The following is a 20,882-nucleotide window of genomic DNA, read 5'->3' on the forward strand; positions in this document are numbered from 1 at the left end:
AATTGGAGGTGGAGGTGGAGAGTGAGCAGATGCAACAGGGACTGGAGCATTCTGAGCCCATAAAGATGTCAAAAAATAAAAAGATAAATACCGGTAAGCAATTGTGTTACTCTGCAAAATTCAAACTGAATATAATCTATGAAAAAGATCATAGAAATAGAGCTGCAGAGAGACAATTTGGACCTCCTCCCAATGAGTGTGTGATCAGAAAGTGGAGAAAACAGGAAGAACAACTCCTTAAGATGCCAGAAAAGAATAAGGCCTTAAGAGGAAAACCAGGAAAATGTTTAAAATATTGATTTCTTAATTGTGGGTTGGAAAAATGGGGGGGGGGGGCATCTTATGCCTAGGGGCATCTTATACACAGAAAAGTACGGAATAGTCCATGTGCTAGACACTGTGCTAGATTTAGGTACTTCACTTAATTCTCACAAAGCTCTATGAGGTAAATACCATTGCTTTCCACATTTTACATGTGAAGAAACTGGACTTTGAGAGGTTTAGTAACCTGCCAAGTTTACACAGCGAGTAGGTGTCAGAGCCAGATTGCAAACCCAGGTTGTCTGAATTGTGTCTAGACTCTATGCTTTTGCTACTATGGGAGATATTAAGGATTATACGTGTGTTATGCTCACATATTCAAGGTCATAATAGTCTTGTTTGTGAAAGAAGGTGGCTCTTTGACAGAATATGAAGTTCAAAAAAATCTGTTAGAATGCCTTTCAAAGGCTGTGTTAGCAATTTACATTCCTTGAGATCAGGTGATATCAATTGCAAAGATCCCAGCAGTTGTATCATGCTTGGAGAGATTGGGACAAGGGGTCTTAAGTAACGCCTTGAAGGCAAATAGTAATAGTAGTAATAGCTAACATTTATAAGGAGCATACTATGTGCCAGGCTTCACTTAAGCACTTTTACACATATTAATTCATTTATTTCACACAACAATTGTATAAGGTAGGTCTACTATCAACCCATTGTACAGTTGAGGAAACTGAGATACAGCGAGGTTAAGTAACTTCCCTAGGATCACACAGCTAATAAGATGGAGAGCCAGGCTTTGAACCCAGATTCTTTGGAGTCACAATTTGTGTTTTTAAGTACCACAACCTAGTGCCTCCATTGTGTGTATAAACAGTGAGTAATGAGCTATTCAGCATCTTTTCACAATACCCTTTACCAAAGTTATAAGACAACATTGACATAGAATACACAGTTGTTATTTTTGGAAGCTGGGTTGTGAGTGTGCAACATGAATAGTTTCTTTAAAAATGAAAACATTTATTTTTCATCACAACTGGTCAGTTCTAGAACTTGTTGAGATTTGTTTACATCGTTAGCAATCAACTGGAGGGAATTGTTAAGAGATTTCCCAAGATATTTTAGAGATACTGATAATTTTCAAGGCAGAGCTGGAGTTATTCTCTGAAAATCTTATAATTGCATATATCCATTGTAAAGTAAGATATGTACTCTTGTCTCTGAGAAAGACCTGGATCTCTGGAGTATTAGAAGCAAGTAAATTATCCTGGAATAAATCACACATTTCTCTTTACTCTGAAACTTTTTGGAAACTATAGGTGGACTGTAAGTAGGGCATCAAAGTTATAACCATAACAGTGATTTATTGGTTCAACAGCGCTCTGCTGTTTGGCTGGAGGGGAAGCCCTTTAGGTACATTTATTGCTTTAGTCATGGATTGGCTTGATTGCTGAGGATAGACACCCACTGAAGCAATAAACCATGGTAAGTGGGATAAGGGAGAACATCCTGGAGATAATATCAAGGGAAATCTCACAGAACTCAAGGCAGGAAGTAAATCAAACCTTTTGGGGACAGGATCTGGGAAATGGAGAGTTCCTAGTGCTGCTAGTTTGATTGTTGTTCTGTATTCTGAATGTAGTATTATTTGTGGTTTTTGAGCAGCATTTAACAACATGGGCAGTGTCCCTGAGCATAAATGGCTAATTCTTCAAAGTAGTGTAGTATGGTGAAAAGAGTCCAAGCTTTATACTCAAGCATCTCTGAGTTAGCACTTTAGTTCGGTTACTGGTAAATTACATACATTTTGTAAGTTACCTTTTTTTCACCTCAGCTTCTTCATGTGTACAATGGCACCAACCATACTCACCTTGCATGGCTGTTGTGAATATTATAAGCATGTAAAACACCTGGCATAGATACCAGGTCCATGGTGGGCTCTGAAGAATCAACCCGTTCCAAAATTATCTCAGTTCCTTTGCAATTTAAACAGATCAGAAGTCTCATTTAGGACTGCTTTTAAAGCCTAACTTACCACATGCAATGCTGGAGTAATTAGTATGATGTTGTCTGCTTTATGCTTGTCTACTGGCTTAGAAGACCAAGAATGAAAGCCAAAGTCATGAACTGCTGCTACAAAGCCAGATTGTGTTGCTGCTCTCTCTTCAAGGCAAGTTTTAGTGTCAGTAGAATTCTGACCTGTCTCTTCTGGGTATATCAATGTCTGTGTCCATGTCCATGTCTATATCTATGTCTACATATTTGGCTAATATTTTGAATTTAGTGTGAAGGGAGGGCTTAGTGGAGAATTTTCTAAGGAATTGATACTATTTATAAGGCCTCAGTATGAATCATCTGCTCTTGATAGATATGGTCTATGAGGAAAATGGCATTGTTTCTTATCAAAAAACATACCATTCCTTAAATTCTATTTCACAAATGTGCACTGAGTACTTAATATCAGCCAGATATGGTTGTAATAGTATAAGGCCACATTGCATGAACCACCACCAGAAATTGTCTTTATGACAATATTGGTTAGAATCTATGTCTAAAAGCTATAATTCATTTTTATATTGTAAAAGGGAAAAAAAAACCCACTATGAAATATTCCTCTCCAGCAGCTCAAATGGTACCTCATCACCCACATGCGAGGGGACCAATAGCTCCTAATTTCAGGAAATTGTTTCAGGCTTTGTCTCCCACCAAATGCTCTGAACTTCCCAGTCTTCTTTGAAATAGTATGCCTACATTGTTCCTCTCTTGCTTGCCCTCTGACTGACTGCTTTTTATATGTTCTTGGCTTTCTGATTTGGTCTTCTTTTCAAATGCTAAATTTAGGAGACTAAATTTAGGATCACAAGACAAAAAACAATAAGAAATTTTCATTCCAACTATAAGTCTTTGCTAGTTGCTGTGGATCTGGACCCAAGTTGTTTCAAGTTTTCATAATTAAGGTTTAGACCATCTGGCATATAAACCTGAGTGTGTTGTGGAGATTAGGAAAATCAAGCAGTCCTCTATGACTATCAAGGCTCAACTGCCTGTGGCTTTGGGTGTATTACTTAAAAGCTCATTTCTGTACATGTGAAATTCCTACATGTGGTTCCCAGGGTGTTCCCCAGTGGTTGAGCTGGGCTGGACTTAATTTTTAAGGTAAAGAGTGTTATACCTAGGGTGATAATGCTTAAAAAAATAACAGGGCTCTTTAGACTTCTGCTATATCCTGCTAAAAGTATGGGGTGTGCCCGACTGGTGTGGTTCAGTGGTTGAGCATTGACCTATGTACCAGGCTGCTATAAATCTTGTCTCTCTCTTTTATTGGCAATCCAATAGTATGACAACTTCTATCTTTTGGAGGGCACTTTTGAAGTTATAGCACTGTCCTGAATGGTAATTCCATCACTCTGAAGTAACTATGCTAATTAGTCCTGTTTCTCAATTTCTTTCATGCATATAATTTTCTCATATCATGATAAAATCACTTACAGCATATAGAATATAAGATAACACTTTTTAGTGGTAGTGTGAATACAACATAATATAATCAATTTCCTATTGAATATTTATTTTTCAAAATTTCCTTATCATAAATTCCTAGAAATGAAATTACTGTATTGAGGTGTATAAAAGTCTTAAAGGATTTTGCTACTTAATGCCAAATTGCTCTCTATCTATTGCAGTAATTTATATTCCCACCAGCAGTGTATAAAAGTAAACTTTTCACTAAAACTTTCAATAAAGCTAGGTATCTTTATATCTTAAATTTTTTTTTTTTTTTTCTTTTCTTTAACTCCCCTCCTTCCAGCTCCCACCCCACCCTCCACCCTCGCTCCCCACCCACTGAGTTCATCCATAGGTGCATGATTTTTGTCCAGTCACTTCCCGCATCTCCCACACCCCTTTTCCCCCAAGAATAGTCAGTCCATTCCCTTTCTATGTCCCTGATTCATTATAGTCACCAGTTCATTCTGTACATCAGGTTATTTATTCACTTGATTCTTAGATTCATTTGTTGATAGATGCATATTTGTTGTTCATAATTTGTATCTTTACCTTTTTCTTCTTCTTCCTCTTCTTAAAGGATACCTTTCAGCATTTCATATAATACTGGTTTGGCGGTGATGAACTCCTTTAGTTTTTCCTTATCTGTGAAGCCCTTTATCTGACCTTCAATTCTGAATGATAGCTTTGCTGGATAAAGTAATCTTGGTTGTAGGTTCTTGGTATTCAGCACTTTGAATATTTCTTGCCATTCCCTTCTGGCCTGCAAAGTTTCTGTTGAGAAATCAGCTGACAGTCGTATGGGTATTCCCTTGTAGGTAATTGAGCCTCTTTCTCTTGCTGCTTTTAAGATTCTCTCTTTGTCTTTTGCTCTTGGCATTTTAATGATGATGTGTCTTGGTGTGGTCCTCTTTGGATTCCTTTTGTTTGGGGTTCTCTGCGCTTCTTGGACCTGTAAGTCCATTTCTTTCTCCAGGTGGGGGAAGTTTTCTGCCATTATTTCTTGAAATAGGTTTTCAATATCTTGCTGTCTCTCATCTTCTGGCACTCCAATGACTCTGATATTAGTCCGCTTAAAGCTGTCCCAGAGGCTCCTTACACTATCTTCACACTTTCGGATTCTTTTTTCATTTTGCTTTTCCAATTGGGTGTTTTTTGTCGAATCTTTGTTTTGATTCTTGTGCTCCTCTGGTCTGCTATTGGGTATAATATTCTTTATTTCAGTCCGTGTATGCTTACTTTCTAATTTCTTTATCGTAGCATCAAGGGTCTCATTAGTTTTCGTGAGGCTCTGCACAAATTTATGGCAAGCCCTCAAAATTGCGATTCTTAGCTCCATATCCTCCATTTCTGTCATGTTTTTTTGTCTCCGCATCTTTTATGCTTTCTTGGTGCACCCCCTTGTGGTCTCTGTGCGCAGTCTTGTTCTAGCCAAGCCTTAATTGTTGTAGTTAACACTAGAGGGATTTGATCACCAGGCCGACTGGCTGTGGAAATCAGCTGTGGGAAAACTTCAGTCCTCAGGGGAGGCGCTAGTCCAGCCCTTGCCTGAGGCGATCGGCAAATGGCTGTGCGCAGGGTTTGGGCGGGGCGGGCTCAACAGGGCGGGGGGAGGGAGCAGCTATGGCCGCTCTCAGTCCGTCCCCAGGGGCTCTGCCTCTCTGTCCCAGCAATCGCTGCAAACCTCGGAGGGGCTGTAGCCAGACAGTCCCGCTTCTCCCGTTTGAGTCTGGGTCCCTAGAGACTCGCCCGGATCTGGAGCCCAGAGTCTGAGACTCTCTCCTGATTGAAAACGACAATCGCGCCCTCAGCCGCCAGCCCGCTTTGCGCGCGCACCCTCACCACCGCACCGCCGTACCTTTAAATTTTCCACACTGCGCCTCCGCTGAGCTTCGGAATGCTGTTGTTTTTGCTTCTAGTTGAAGAGACTCTCCTCAGCCAGCCTTCCCGTGGTTCTGGTTGATGTCCGCTCCGACTTTTAGTTGTATTTTTGAAGTGGTTGTCCACGGCGGCAGTCTCCGGTGTTTACCTATGCCGCCATCTTCGATTCTCCTATCTTAAATTTTATTAAAAAAATCTATACTTATTGTTGTAATTTGACAGTTTTCACATATTTATAGTCCATAGAATTTTTTCTTTTGTTAATTTTCTATTCTTATCCATTGCTAATTTTTCCTCATTGATTTGTGAGAATTTAACACTTTACCAGCCATACATGTTTAAAAACATTTCCCGATTTTTATTTTACTTTTAATTTTGTTTGTATCATTTTTGAGCTACTGAAATGAAAAACTTTTGTTAATCATATTTATCAGTCTTTTTCTTTATGCTTCCTTCCTTTGGTCTCATGGATTGAAAGACTTTCCCCTTGTATGCCATGTCTCAGACTCGATGAAAAACAGAGTATGTTTTATGGAATGAATAGGGGCTCTTTGCATTTACATGTTTCCTCATTTGTATATTCTAAAAACATAATTACAGTTATGGACATTTTCAGACTTGAAGAGTTCGGGCACTTAGCTATAAAGGACACAAGGTGGAATTGAGATTGTGGTTAAAACAATCACTCGTATAGGTTAAATGGTGCTCAAGTTCTTGGCTTAATCATGAGCAGTGGGGAATTTTACTATAAAATGCTGGGAGAGAAGTCTTAAATACATAGGGGATAAAATGGATCTTATGGTACCTGCTCTTACCATGAGTCTGACACCTGTAGAAGATTTGTGGCTCTGACTCCTTTCTTGGGGAGCCTTGAGTGCTTCCTGTGAGAAAGTGTAAAGGAATATGGAGTTCCTTTTGCTTTTAGTTTTCTTTCTTTTTAAAAAAAAATATATATTTTATTGATTTTTTACAGAGAGGAAGGGACCGGAATAGAGAGTTAGAAACATCGATGAGAGAGAAACATTGACCAGCTGCCTCCTGCACACTCCCTACTGGGGATGTGCCTGCAACCAAGGTACATGCCCTTGACCGGAATCGAACCTGGGACCTTTCAGTCCGCAGACCAATGCTCTATCCACTGAGCCAAACCAGTTAGGGCACGTTTAGGTTTCTTATGTGCCTCTAAAATATGTCTCTTTGGGGCTGGCTGGGATTGCTGAGTGTAATGAACCTAGCTCTTTTTTCAAGGACCTGAAAGCTCAGACTGCAGAAGTTGATTCTTTCTAAAACCTTCCATTGACCTTGCTGGTGGGACCCCTTTTCTGGGTGTGCTCTGTGGCATAGCATTCAATTCAGGAACTTACAAAAGAAGCTGCCAAGTGCAAGATCCTAGGTCAGAAATGTATGCAGTTACTGTTCTCTATGTAATGGGCACAGTTCTATTGCTAAAAAGTAAAAATTGTTTTTGGCCTTATTACTTTGTCTTTTTAAATATTAAAAATTGTAGCTGATTGTCACATGCAAAAAAAATAGGTCTGTACAAAAGGCACTTAGAAGATCTTTGGACTTCTGAAGAGCAGTTATAATACAAAATGTCTGAGATAGGAAAATATTATGATATAAGTGCTAGAAGCGAGAAGAGTCTACCACAATCATAAGAAACTCATTCCAGATGGTACTAACCTTATTAAAGAAGCCCTTACTATATTAGAAAACTCTACTATTGTAGATAATTTCTTATTCTTTTGACCCAAGGGAGATGAATAAAAATTGGACACCATTGTCCATGTAATATTTCATTATAAAACTAGAAGCATTTGCTAGTTTCCTATTCAAGTTTCCATTTTCAGCAATAAATAGGCTCAACGTTTCTACATTCTTATTGATCCTCTTTCCTCCTTACCTGGCATTCTATGGAGCTTTGCTTGTGAGTGTAGTAAACTACTGAAGACCCCAGGTTAAGAATTACTGAGCAGAGTTCCTTATCCTTTCCTAAATAGTCTCTATTTTCCATTCTAACTCCTTTTCCTAACACACACACACACACACACACACACACACACACACACACTTTGGGAACAATACCACCGTGTGGATGGCCCATAGTCCATTAAACCTCAAACCATCCACAAGGGAACTTATGTTTCTCAGTTAGAATCTCTCCCTCCCTGCATTTGTCACTCCACCACCCATCCAAGTACCTGTATCAGATATATGGAGTCATTTTTGACTTCTCTAACTTTAAGAGCCTTTCATCAAATTATTCAGCAAGTCCTATTGACTTTACCTCCTAAATATCTTTTAATTCAGCCCATTTCCCATCACCCTGACCACCACTAACTATCATCTTGGTCCAGAATGGTCTATCTCTCATCAGAATCTCCTGCTTCCAATCCATTCCTTATATGTAAGCCAGAGTGGTCTTTCCAAAATGAAGAATCAGTCATATTGCTCCCACCCACCTTCTTAAAATCCTCTAGTGACCTTGATTCTTGTATGATAAATTTACAATTTTAAACCTGGTCATTAGGCCCTCTTCGTCAGCCTCCAGCTAGTCTTTCCTGTCACATCCCTGATTCTTCCTTTGAAAGCCATCTTCATCTTCCATTAATGCCTCAAATTTACCAGTTTTCTATTGCTAATTTTGAATACTGTGTCCTTCTCCTGGGACACAGATCCTTTAGGTGTCAACTTAGGCATTTCACCTACTTGGGAGATTTTTTTCTGACCTTCAACTAGTTGTGGTCCCTGGCTGTGTGTTCTACAATGGTTTGTTTCCCCCACTATTATACTAACTTGTGATCACTGCTTAGCTAGCAAAATCTATCTTTTTTGCTGTCGTTTGTTTTTGAACTTTCATTTCACCTATAACATCAGAGTAATATGTCTCTTCATCTAATTATGTTCCTAATTTTTTTCATCTCCCACAACTAATTTAGACTTCAATTTTGGGCTCAGCTTTCTTCATTTTTTAAATTGGGAAATTAATCTACAGATTAATACACATTAGGGAAGTGTGTTATTTTATCAGCTCTTCTGACCTCCCCTTAGATGGATTATATCAAGTTTTGAGTTAATTTGGGAGAATTACATAAGTAGTGTAATGGAGATATGGGCAAACCATATTTTAAGCTGCATTATTTTTAAGACTTAATTAAATAAATCTTTCTTCTCAACTTTTAAGTGGGAAGATTAACACTTACTACATATATAAACATAATTATTTTTTCTTCTCAAGTTACAAATTTATCAGGTGGGTGTAGATAGTTGAAGAGATGGTAGGAAGGGCTGATAACATTTTTGTGTCCCCTAATCATTCTGAATCGTTCTATTGTTCTTGTGTGGCTTTGGATATTTTGACAAAGAATACCTCATAGTGTTGGTGGTTGGTCTACTCAGAGTTGGACTTTGGTGGATGAGGCCCTTCTCCAGGGATGCAGATTATCACAAAAGTAAGAGTAGCTAGGTCACATATTACTCCAGAGTGGATTTTCAAGCCCAGTCTAACATGGTCCACACGACTGATATGCAACCACCAGAATTTATGCTGCTCTTCCTGTTTTAAGGCTTTCTATCAATGAATTTTATTGATCTCAATCATGACTAAGCTCTTTATCATTTAGGAAAATTGTTCTCATATGAGAATAAAAATTCCAATTTGAAAAATACCAATGCCCATTATTGATCGATTCAATTTGTGATGTGGTGGAGCCCAAGCACTGGTATTTTGAAAACCTCAGCTAATTCTCACATGCAACCAGGGTGGAGAACCACTGACTAGGTCATCACAGGATGCACCTCACCTTGCTTAATATATTGGTTTATCCACCTTCTTGTCTTTTTTTTTTTTTAATTAAATCTTTATTGTTCAGATTATTACATTTGTTCCTCTTTTTTCCCCCATAACTCCCCTCCTTCCAGCTCCCACCCCACCCTCCACCCTCACTCCCCACCCACTGTGTTCATCCATAGGTGCATGATTTTTGTCCAGTCACTTCCCACATCTCCCACACCCCTTTTCCCCCCAAGAATAGTCAGTCTATTCCCTTTCTATGTCCCTGATTCTATTATAATCACCAGTTCATTCTGTACATCAGGTTATTTATTCACTTGATTCTTAGATTCATTTGTTGATAGATGCATGTTTGTTGTTCATAATTTGTATCTTTACCTTTTTCTTCTTCTTCCTCTTCTTAAAGGATACCTTTCAGCATTTCATATAATACTGGTTTGGCGGTGATGAACTCCTTTAGCTTTTCCTTGTCTGTGAAGCTCTTTATCTGACCTTCAATTCTGAATGATAGCTTTGCTGGATAAAGTAATCTTGGTTGTAGGTTCTTGGTATTCAGCACTTTGAATATTTCTTGCCATTCCCTTCTGGCCTGCAAAGTTTCTGTTGAGAAATCAGCTGACAGTCGTATGGGTATTCCCTTGTAGGTAATTGAGCCTCTTTCTCTTGCTGCTTTTAAGATTTTCTCTTTGTCTTTTGCTCTTGGCATTTTAATGATGATGTGTCTTGGTGTGGTCCTCTTTGGATTCCTTTTGTTTGGGGTTCTCTGCTCTTCTTGGACCTGTAAGTCCATTTCTTTCTCCAGATGGGGGAAGTTTTCTGCCATTATTTCTTGAAATAGGTTTTCAATATCTTGCTGTCTCTCATCTTCTGGCACTCCAATAATTCTGATATTAGACCGCTTAAAGCTGTCCCAGAGGCTCCTTACACTATCTTCACACTTTCGGATTCTTTTTTCATTTTGCTTTTCCAATTGGGTGTTTTTTGTCGAATCTTTGTTTTGATTCTTGTGCTCCTCTGGTCTGCTATTGGGTATAATATTCTTTATTTCAGTCCGTGTATGCTTACTTTCTAATTTCTTTATCGTAGCATCGAGGGTCTCATTAGTTTTCGTGAGGCTCTGCACAAATTTATGGCAAGCCCTCAAAATTGCGATTCTTAGCTCCATATCCTCCATTTCTGTCATGTTTTTTTGTCTCCGCATCTTTTATGCTTTCTTGGTGCACCCCCTTGTGGTCTCTGTGCGCAGTCTTGTTCTAGCCAAGCCTTAATTGTTGTAGTTAACACTAGAGGGATTTGACCACCAGGCCGACTGGCTATAGGAATCAGCTGTATGGAAAACGTCTGCCTTCTGGGGAGGCGCTAATCCAGCCTTTGCCTGAGGCGATCGGCAAATGGCTGTGCGCAGGGTTTGGGCGGGGCGGGATCAACAGGGCGGGCGGAGGGAGCAGTTATGGCCACGCTCAGTCCCGTTCCCAGAGGCTCTGCTTCTCAGAACCCCGGCAGCTGCTGCAAACCTCGGAGAGAAAGCTGCCCTCAGGTTCCAACTGATGCCGGATAATCCCGCTTCTCCCGTTTGAGTCTGGGTCCCTAGAGACTCGCCCGGATCTGGAGCCCAGAGTCTGAGACTCACTCCCGACAGAAAACGACAACCGCGCCCTCAGCCACCAGCCCGCTTTGCGCGCGCACCTCGGTACCTTTGTATTTTCCACACTGCGCCGCCTCTGAGCCTCGATTTGCTGTTCTCTTTCCTTCTAGTTGTAGAGTCTCTCTTCAGCCAGCCTTCCTGTGGTTCTGGGTGATGTCCGTTCAGTCTTTTAGTTGTATTTTTGAAATGGTTGTTTGCGGCAGCGGTCTCCGGTGTTTACCTACGCCGCCATCTTGGTCTCCCAGGGTCTTCTTTCCACCTTCTTGTCTTTATATATAGACTTTCACCTTCATCTCAATCTCCCCATTCCAGTAAATGGCATTTCCTTCTATATTGTTTCTCAAATTAAAACCTGAGATTCATTCTTTTTTCTCTAGTCCTCCATCCCCAACTAATCATCCATCAGGAAATACTGTAGACTGAATTTTCAGTATATCCATCTAATTCTCCTTACCTCCATTGCCTTTCTCTTAACCCAGACCAACCTCTCACCTTACCTGGACCACTGAAATGTCCTAACTGGATTCCCCTATTCCAATCCTGTGTCATCTTCCACAAAGTTCTTAGTTTTTAAAAAATGGCCTTTAAATTTTTATTAAAATATGTTTCAAACATTTAGTTAAGAATAGACCACCAATGTTATAAAATCTTAACATTGTACTTATTTGCTTCACAGTTGTTTATTTTTAAAGAAGGAAAGTTTGTGTTAACATTCAAGCCTCCTCTCTCCCTCTCCCTCTCCCTCTCCCTGATGCCATTTCCTCTCTTCCTCCCTGGAGGTAACCACTTATATACATTTAGAGTTTATTATTCCCATGCATGCTTTATAATTATGCTTCATATTTGAATCCATATATAATACTTAGTGTTGTTTTTAAATATTGGTAGTATTATAAAGAGGATATCAGATTGCAGCTTGTTTGTTTCACTTAATATGGCACCTCTCCCTTTCTCCCCTTTACTCTGTATGCTCTCACCACATTGACCTTTGAATTTTGGGAACTTGCTTACTTCTGCTTCAGGACCTTCACATGTATTGTGCCAGCTTCCTGGAAAGTTCTTTCTATTATTCTTTGGCCAATTCTTACTCATGATTCAAGTCACAGCTTTACTTGTTCTGTTTTCTGAGAGACCTTCCTTGATTGCAATAAAAATAGGTCCCTCAGATGAAGTCTCTCTTGGCACCTTGATCTTTTCCTCAGTATCACCACAATATATGATTATACATTTACTAGAGGCTCGGTGCCCGGAATTCATGCAGAGGTGGTGTCCCTAGGCCTGGCCAGCGATCAGGGCTGATCAGGACCAGGCCTATTAGGGCCGGGCTGGAGAGGAGGAGATGGTCGCCGGGCCTGGCACGGAAGGAATGGACGCCAGATGCCAACCCGCCACCATCAGCGCCCTGCCACCACATGGTTCCCTGCCTCCCCCCCTCCTCCTTCCTTTGCTGCCACACTGCCACTGTGGTGGGCAAGCAGCAGGCTGATCGGGGCCTTCTGGCCAGGGCTAGGGATGGGGCAATGGAGGTTGCTTGCCAGCCCCAAGGAGGGAGCCGGCCCTTGTACACCCTGGGAAAGGACCTGCGTCTGCCGCCAATTACTCCTGGTTCCCCATCCCAGCCCAGGGCCTGCTGGCCGGGGGAGGAACCACAGGAGATTGGCTGGCCATGGGAGGTTGGTTGTAGGAGCACACTGACCACCAGGAGGCAGCTCTTGAATTGAGCGACCAGTCGTTCCGGTCGCTTAGGTTTTTATATATATAGATATGCCATCTACTTCACCTACTAGGATGCAAGTTTCATGAGGGCAGGAATGATTTCTCTTTTGCTTTCTGCTCTATCTCTCATCCCAGAGCCTGACGCATAATAGTTCTTTAGTAAATTAAAAAAAATTAATACAAATTGTTTTAACATTAATTGTTTTAATACTAATTGTTTTTCTGAAAGTATGGTTGCATGCTCATCTTGAACAGGAGATTTGGTTTGGTTTGAGTTTATGATTTCTCTTTTCAGGGCTCTCTCCTCCCTGGCTAAGGATGTAGTGTGACCTCCATAGATTCCCAGATCAGAACCAGTCCTTACATGGAGTTTTAAGGCCTCCTGACCTTGTGATATTGGGTATACCACAGACCTAGTCAACAGCCAGCCTCCTGAGGCCCTGAGTCAGATAAAATTCATAGCTCTAGATGGTGCTAGACCAGCGGTCGGCAAACTGCGGCTCGTGAGCCACATGTGGCTCTTTGGCCCCTTGAGTGTGGCTCTTCCACAAAATACCATGTGCAGGCGTGCATGAACAGTGCGATTGAAACTTCATGGCCCATGCACAGAAGTCGGTATTTTGTGGAAGAGCCACACTCAAGGGGCCAAAGAGCCGCATGTGGCTTGCGAGCCACAGTTTGCTGACCACTGTGCTAGACAGAGAGAGAGAGAGAGAGAGAAGAGAGAGAGGGAGAGAGAGAGAAACATCAATGATGAGAGAGAATAATAGATTGGCTGCCTCCTGCATGCCTTCTACTGGGGATTGAACCCACAACCTGGAATTGAACCCAGGACCCTTCAGTCCATAAGCCGACGCTCTATCCACTGAGCCCAACTGACTAGGGCCTTTGGAACACCTTAAGAAGCTGTTACCCTTTCAGGATTCAGTCATTCCCCAGTCTCTTACTCTCACCTCTCCCTTTACCCCTCCCTCTTTCTCTCTCTCCCTCCCTCTCTTCCCTTTCTCTCTTTCTTACTGTTTGAAAGTAAGTTGAAGGTATTGTAACATTTCACCTCAAAATACATTTCACCTAGCATGTATGTCCTAAAAATAAGAATGTTTTCTTACATAATTGCAATACCACTATTTACCTAACATAAAGTCCATGTTCAAATTTCTCTAATTGTCCCCTCCAAGAATTGCATAACAATTTCCAATAAAGGACCACACATTTTATTTAGATTCCAAGTCTCTCCAGTCTTTTTTACACCAGCACAGCCCCTGTGGCTTTATTTTACTTTTATTTTAAATCTTTTTCATCTCTCATGATATTGACATTTTTGAGTAATCCAGGTCAGGCTTCTGAATGACCAACAATCTGTGTTTTTCTTAATTTTTTTCATGATGTCCTTTCCTGAATCTCATCAGGAGGCACAAGATCTTCTTTTGTCTCATTAATGATGATGTTACTTGTTTAAGGTGGTGTCTACTACGTCTCTTCATGATAAAGACATCTTTCTTTTTGAATTTAATAAGGAGTCTTTAGGGTGTCACTTTGAGATTATGTTAATATCCTGTTTAACAACAACCTTTCATCCAATGGTATTAGCCTGTATTGATGGTCCTTGCTGGCATCCATTATTATTTTGGTAGTTAGAATAAATAGGTATTATATAATTTGACCATTCCTTCTACATTTTTTTGTTGACATTCTATAGAGAAACATTTTATCTCCTTCCTCCCCACTTCACTTAAAAAAAATTATTTTAAAAGTATCACTATGGGCTCAGAGGTTTGTTTTTTACAGATTCATGTGACCAAACGTAAAGTAGTGCTTTTATGAATATTTTTTCATAGTGCTTAATATACATTTATTGTGTATTTTTATATGATACTTCATAGCCAGGTGTCTATATGAAATAACACATTTTAATAAATAACATAGCGTGGAGTTCCATTAAAATCACTTGCCCCTTCCCCAATTTTGACAAGTAGTCAGGATTAAAGTTCCTCTCTTGGCTAACAATTATGGTGGTGATTTGTTTTCATTTATATCTCTTTAGTGAATTCAACATAAAGTCAAATCTGTTATTAAAAATTTCAGGCTAAAGTTGCCTCTGATAAGGTACCTTACACAGAAATACAGGGGTAGGAAAAGTAGATTTATAGCTGTTTGTATGGGAAAAGACATGCAGGTTATGATTATTACAATAGCTTTATTAACTGTTTCACATAGTCACAACTGTAAACCTACTTTTACCCACCCTTGTACATTTCTCTCTCCTCTCTGACAGTGCATAGTGCGGTTAATACTCTGTCTTATTTTTAGGATAGAAGATTCAATGATGAAATTGACAAGCTGACTGGATACAAGACAAAATCACTATTGTGCATGCCTATCCGAAGCAGTGATGGTGAGATTATTGGTGTGGCCCAAGCGATAAATAAGATTCCTGAAGGTGCTCCATTTACTGAAGATGATGAAAAAGTAAGATTTCATTCCTTTCATGACTCTCATTCTCCTTCTTGGTTACTGATTGTTATTCTCCCTGAAAAGGACAGGAATTGTGTGAATAGCTGTTGGATTAGCCCATTCATGAATCAAAGAGCCTTTTCTCATGTTAAAATGTAATGGGAGCTTTTGATATTTTACAGAATGTGGTATAATTGAAAATAATTACTTAGTCTTTTTCTTAGCTTGCTTTTCATTATAAGCCTCAGTAGTATTCTTATTATTCCCTGGTCTTTATCTTCCTTATAAGTAAGCTTTTCAATCAAGGATCACACCACCACCACACATGGTCCAATGGAAAACAGGGGAGATAGAAGATTACTGTATTTCAGAAACTCAGCTCTTTCTGTTGTATTTTTATAACAACTACAAAGAATTGTTTTCTCAGTTCTTATATAAAAACGTCAAGTAAATGAATATTAATTGTTATTTAAAATTGCTAATAAAAAGAACATTATTTTCATTTCTGAAGAGCAATTGACCCTGGTAGAAGTGATGTACTTTTTGCTCATAAATTTGAAGTTCTTTCACCAGTAGTTTATTCCCCATCTCATATTACAAGAGAGACTTTTCAAAGAGTTGAAGTTCTGGTTTTAAAGCTCTTACCTTCAGATGAAATAGAATCAGGTGGGATATTTTTAAAATTTGTGGTAAAAGCAAATCTCAAGTTAGTTTGTTTCAGTTTAATGACTGGCATAATCCTATTTGATTAAAAAAGACACTTTACACCCCTAGGTTCATAGCAGCACAATTTATAATAGCTAAGATTTGGAAATAGCCTAAGTGCCCATCAGTAGGTGAGTGGATTAAAAAACTGTGGTTCATCTACACAATGGAATACTATGCTGCTATAAAAAAGAAGGAACTTTTACCATTTGCAACAGCATGTATGGAACTGGAGAGCATTATGCTAAGCGAAATAAGCCAGTCAGAGAAAGATAAATATCACATGATCTCACTCATTTGTGGGACATAATGATCAACATAAACTGGTGAACAAAAATAGATCTAGAGAAAAGGTAGCACTGAGCAGACCGTCCAACCTCAGAGAAAAGGCAGGGGCAGGGGTGGGTTAGAGATCAACCAAAGGACCTGTGTGCATGCATATTAGCATAACCAATGGACACAGACACTGGGGCAGTGGGGGCTTGCCCTTGGGGGTGTGAGTGGCTGGGGGAGGGGGTTGTCAATCGGGGAAAAAGGAGACATATGTAATATTTTAAACAATAAAAAATGTATAAAATTAAAGAATATATTATCTTGAAAAAAAGACACTTTATAGTTTAACCTTATGGATGTGAGGTAGTTATTTGCCAATGCTAATTACTAAAGCATTAAATTAATGCAAATATCTGGTACAAAAGGTCAACATAATATATGATTATAAGGAAACAAGATTTTTAAGTGTAAAGAGTCTTTATTGAGGTCATTTCTGTAGTTGAATTTGAACAGCCCAAATCCCAGAAAAGGTTTATAAACCTGTAGAGCCTGATAGGGCCTCACACAATTTCTTACCAATTCAATAAACGACGAAAATGTGCAAGGCATGTGTGTTGGTGTCATAGGAAGCACAGATAGAAATCTCAAACATGTTACTCCATCCTGGAGCTGCACAAGCCATAGGCAAGTTCAGCAATGACATGCCCAGGATATGCTATGGGTGCCTAGGAAAAGGAGGATTAGTTTCAGTTGAAGAATCTTAAAAGGCTTCTTGAAAGAGATGGCGTTTGATCTGAATTCTGAAGAAAAGATAGGCCTTCATAGCACATAATCAGGTGAGAAGGTGAGGAATTTAAAAACTTATAAAATGTAGGTCACTGTGCAAATGTTTCCATGGAATGTAAAAATTTCCTTTTGTGCATTTTGTACCAAAGATGAGAGAGTCCTGTAATAATGTGCCCCTTATAGGGATTTGGATGGAAAGATGTGAGCTGTGTGCCTTTCCAAATAACAATCACATTCCCATGGCATCTCCCAAACATTTAGTTTATACTTAGATGTAGTCCTGCCTTCACTCTGCCCTTTTTGTTGAATCAGATCCCATTATTTTTTAATTCTAAGTTCCGATTCCATTCATGTTAGATTTGTTTTTTGGAATTTCTCAGTGGATTTATACTTATGAGCTAGGGCTTCGTGAGCTCTGCATAGTCTGCGCAGGGGTTTGTACCTATCTTGAACAGCATTAATGTTTAGCTCTACCGAGTTCATGCTTGGCTAAGGACAAGCACCCTGCTTTGGGTGAGCTACTTACTGTCTGACTCTCAGTTTCTTCACCTGTAAATTATGCTATCCACCATTCTACAGCATGAGAATTAAATAAGACCATAAATGACAAATACTTTTAAAAAATTTAAGAAAGGCAAGTGTAGAACATACATTTTTATTTTTGAACTGTTCTTCTATTTTTGTTATTTATCCCCAGGCAAATTATTTCTTAGATTCAACCTCATTTGAGTATTTCCTTGCTCCAAATGTATTTTTCTCCTCTGCAAGAATCCCATGTTCCCACAGTAGCATTTTATTTTCCAACCTTTCCAATTCCCTCTCCTAATTAAAAAACCCTACTCTAGCCTCACTTCTCAGAAGAAGCCTTACCAGTTAGGGCAGGCAGATTGTGTTTATCTCAAATTCTGTATCTGGTTATTGTTCTTTTCTGCAAGGATTCTATATATTACTAGAGGCCTGATGCATGAAAATCCATGCAAGAGTAGGCCTTCCTTCCCCTGGCTGCCACAGGCACCTGGGACCTGGGCTGGCTTCCCTCTGGCCCCGGCAAGAGTAGGCCTTCCTTCCCTTGGGCCACCCACAGGCACCTGGGACCTGGGCTGGCTTCCCTCTGGCCCCGGCTTTATCAGGAAGGATGTCCGGAATGACATCGGAAGACATCTGGTCTAATTAGCATATTACCCTTTTATTATTATAGATAAACCAAACAGGAGTGGTGAGAAAGAAAAGAGCAAAATCTAGAAATGATTAACTGGAAAAAACAGGCTCTAGATACTTCTTTCCAGTAAGAGAAAGTATTGTGGCATAATGGCGGCATACAGGCCAAATAATGTGTCTACTGGAGTTGAAATTCTACCTCGGCTAGAGCCTGTGTAACTGTGGGCAAGTTATTGAGCCTCCCTGTGCTCTAATTTCCTTCTCTTAGAAGAGATGTTATAATAATAATACTTATACGGCTGTAGGGGGATTAAATGATTACAGGAAAAGGATTTGGAACAGCCTCTAGCACATAGTAAGTCCTTATAAAAGATTAGCTTTTACTGACAGCCCATGAATACATGTGAGATGTAGTCAGGTCTCAGTTAAAAAACTACCTCTGTATAGCCCTAGCTGGCTTAGCTCAGTGGATAGAGCGTCAGACTGCGGGCCAAAGGGTCCTGGACCAAATTCCAGGGAAGGACACATACCTCTGTTGTGGGCCCTCTCTCTTCCACTCTCTCTGAAAATCGATGGAAAAATATCCTTGGGTGAGGATTAAAAAACAAAAATCTCTGTATAATTTAAGTCTGTAGGTTTTATAAGCATAATCTATATGGCAGTTCCACCTTTGGAATTTCAACAATGAAATGAGAGATATACTTCTTTATAAATTCAGTTCTCTTGTGTTATTGTTAATGCATGCAGTCTCTTACTTGATTGTACAAGATTATGCTTCCACTAATTTGTATTCTACTTTTTAATGTGAAGTTATTTCTTACACATATGTACAGATCAGTGTAGTCTACTGTGCTATTTCTAGGGATTATAAAGTTTTCTTTTTTCTTTTTCTACATAGCCTAGTTTGCTTAGTCACTGTCCTATTACTGGAAATTTGGGTTGTTTCTAGTTTTTCACGAATACAAATAGCCCCTGAATGAACATCTGGAACAAATTACCTTTATCTTTTATGTTATTTCCTTGGAGTATACTCCAAAGACTGAAATTACTGAGCCAAAGGGCAAGAAAAGCTTTACAGCTCTCATTCCAAGTTACCAAATAGCTTTCAGAAATATTGATTCTATTTCCAATGGTAGCAGCACACATGTACCTCTTCTTGCAGAGTGCTGCCGTCTTCGTTCAATTCACATTTTAAAACTCAAATTACTTTTCCTTAGTTGGCCAGCAGGCTTCAGACAACCTTCTCCCACATCCACCAGTAGAAATTCCAGCAATCATAGTTTCAGTGCCACCTACAAGTAAGGAAACAAGGAAGGGAAGTGGAAGCCTGGTGCTTAGTGTTAGGTAGGGGCTTCAGATCAGATGGCCTTCAAGGCAGATTCAGTCTTCACCCTGCTTTTCTTTTCTTTTCCTTTTAACATATTTTATTGATTTTTTACAGAGAAGAAGGAAGAGGGACAGAGAGAAACATCGATGAGAGAGATCGATCAGCTGCCTCCTGCACGCCCCCTACTGGGGATGTACCCACAACCAAGGTATATGCCTACGCTCTATCCACTGAGCCAAACCGGTTGGGCTACCCTGCTTTTCTTAGCTGTGACCTCGAGCAAGCTGCTCAATCCTTTTTTAAAAAAATTCTCACCTGGGGATATGTTTATCGATTTTAGGGAGAGAGATCGAGAGAGAAATATTGATGTTAGAGAGAAACATTGATCAGTTGCCTCCCGTAAGCACCCTCACTGGAATGGAACACGCAACCTAGGTATGTGCCCTGAACTAGAATCGAACCCACAACCTCTTGGTGGATGGGACGATGCTTCAAATAACTGAGCCACCTGGCCAGGGCACTCAATCCCTTTTTACTTTAGAACTTTCATAACAGGGTTGTTGTGAGGAGTAAAATAGATAATTGATGTAAAGTGCTTAAAGTAGTACTAATTATCATTCAATAAGCTTCATGAAATCTCACCATTTCAAAGCCAGACTTCCATTTTTAATGACATTAAAATCATTATGCTCTTTAAAGTTTTTGCATAATTAGTGATAATTTAATCAGCAGTGGTTAGAGAATTGTGTGAAATATAGTCTGCCATGTGCACATGTTAATAATTTAAGTTACATCCCAACAAATTACGTGTTTGGTAATTCATGTTGTAAGTGCACCCCAAAGGCAGGTCATACAGAAGAGATGATTGGAATTTTCTGTTTCACATGGGTTTGCAGCAAATGTGCCTGTTTTTCAGTGATATGTACAAGTTAGCTGATTTAGGTGGTATGACATCCAAGTAATTTGTCATTTCATTACTCCTGGGTGAATGAAGGGAGGTATCTTTTGCAGAATAAAATAATGAGACCTGGATGGGAGCAAACATTTGTTACCTATAAGATGTATGGGCCCTCCGGATGAAACCTGGTATCAGGAAATGAGCACAGGCTCTTATCCACCTTTGCCAGGTTGCCTATCCCTGGGCCTCAAGGAGCCATTTCTTACTGTGGTGTTGCACGAAGAATATGTGCATTGCAGTTGCTTTCCAACAGTCTGACGTACAAGTAGTTGTGGGTTGAAGATGTTCTTTGGCTAATCTCCATAGGGTTTCTTTAGCCTATGGTCACCTCCCTCCAGCGCATTATTTGGAGTGTTCAGCTATCCTTCTGCTCTCCTTGCTGTCAACATGTTCAGGCATCCTGCATAGCTGGGATGCAGCC

At 39.8% G+C, this 20,882-nt stretch overlaps 2 protein-coding genes across 3 annotated transcripts in view; both read left to right on the plus strand.

Annotated features, from left to right (window-relative positions):
- Positions 1 to 20,882, plus strand: part of PRKRA (protein activator of interferon induced protein kinase EIF2AK2) — a 375,739-nt gene that overhangs the window by 341,140 nt on the left and 13,717 nt on the right. The window lies entirely within an intron of this gene.
- Positions 1 to 20,882, plus strand: part of PDE11A (phosphodiesterase 11A) — a 285,421-nt gene that overhangs the window by 21,786 nt on the left and 242,753 nt on the right. For both annotated transcript variants that reach the window (XM_070422681.1, XM_070422682.1), the window contains exon 2: positions 15,111 to 15,269. In XM_070422681.1, the coding sequence (XP_070278782.1) occupies positions 15,111 to 15,269 (159 nt within the window). The remainder of the gene's footprint in view (positions 1 to 15,110; positions 15,270 to 20,882) is intronic.

Source organism: Myotis yumanensis, unplaced genomic scaffold, assembly GCF_028538775.1.
Source record: "Myotis yumanensis isolate MYYU_CA2020_CCGP unplaced genomic scaffold, mMyoYum1.0.hap1 SCAF_8, whole genome shotgun sequence".
NCBI lineage: Eukaryota > Metazoa > Chordata > Mammalia > Chiroptera > Vespertilionidae > Myotis > Myotis yumanensis.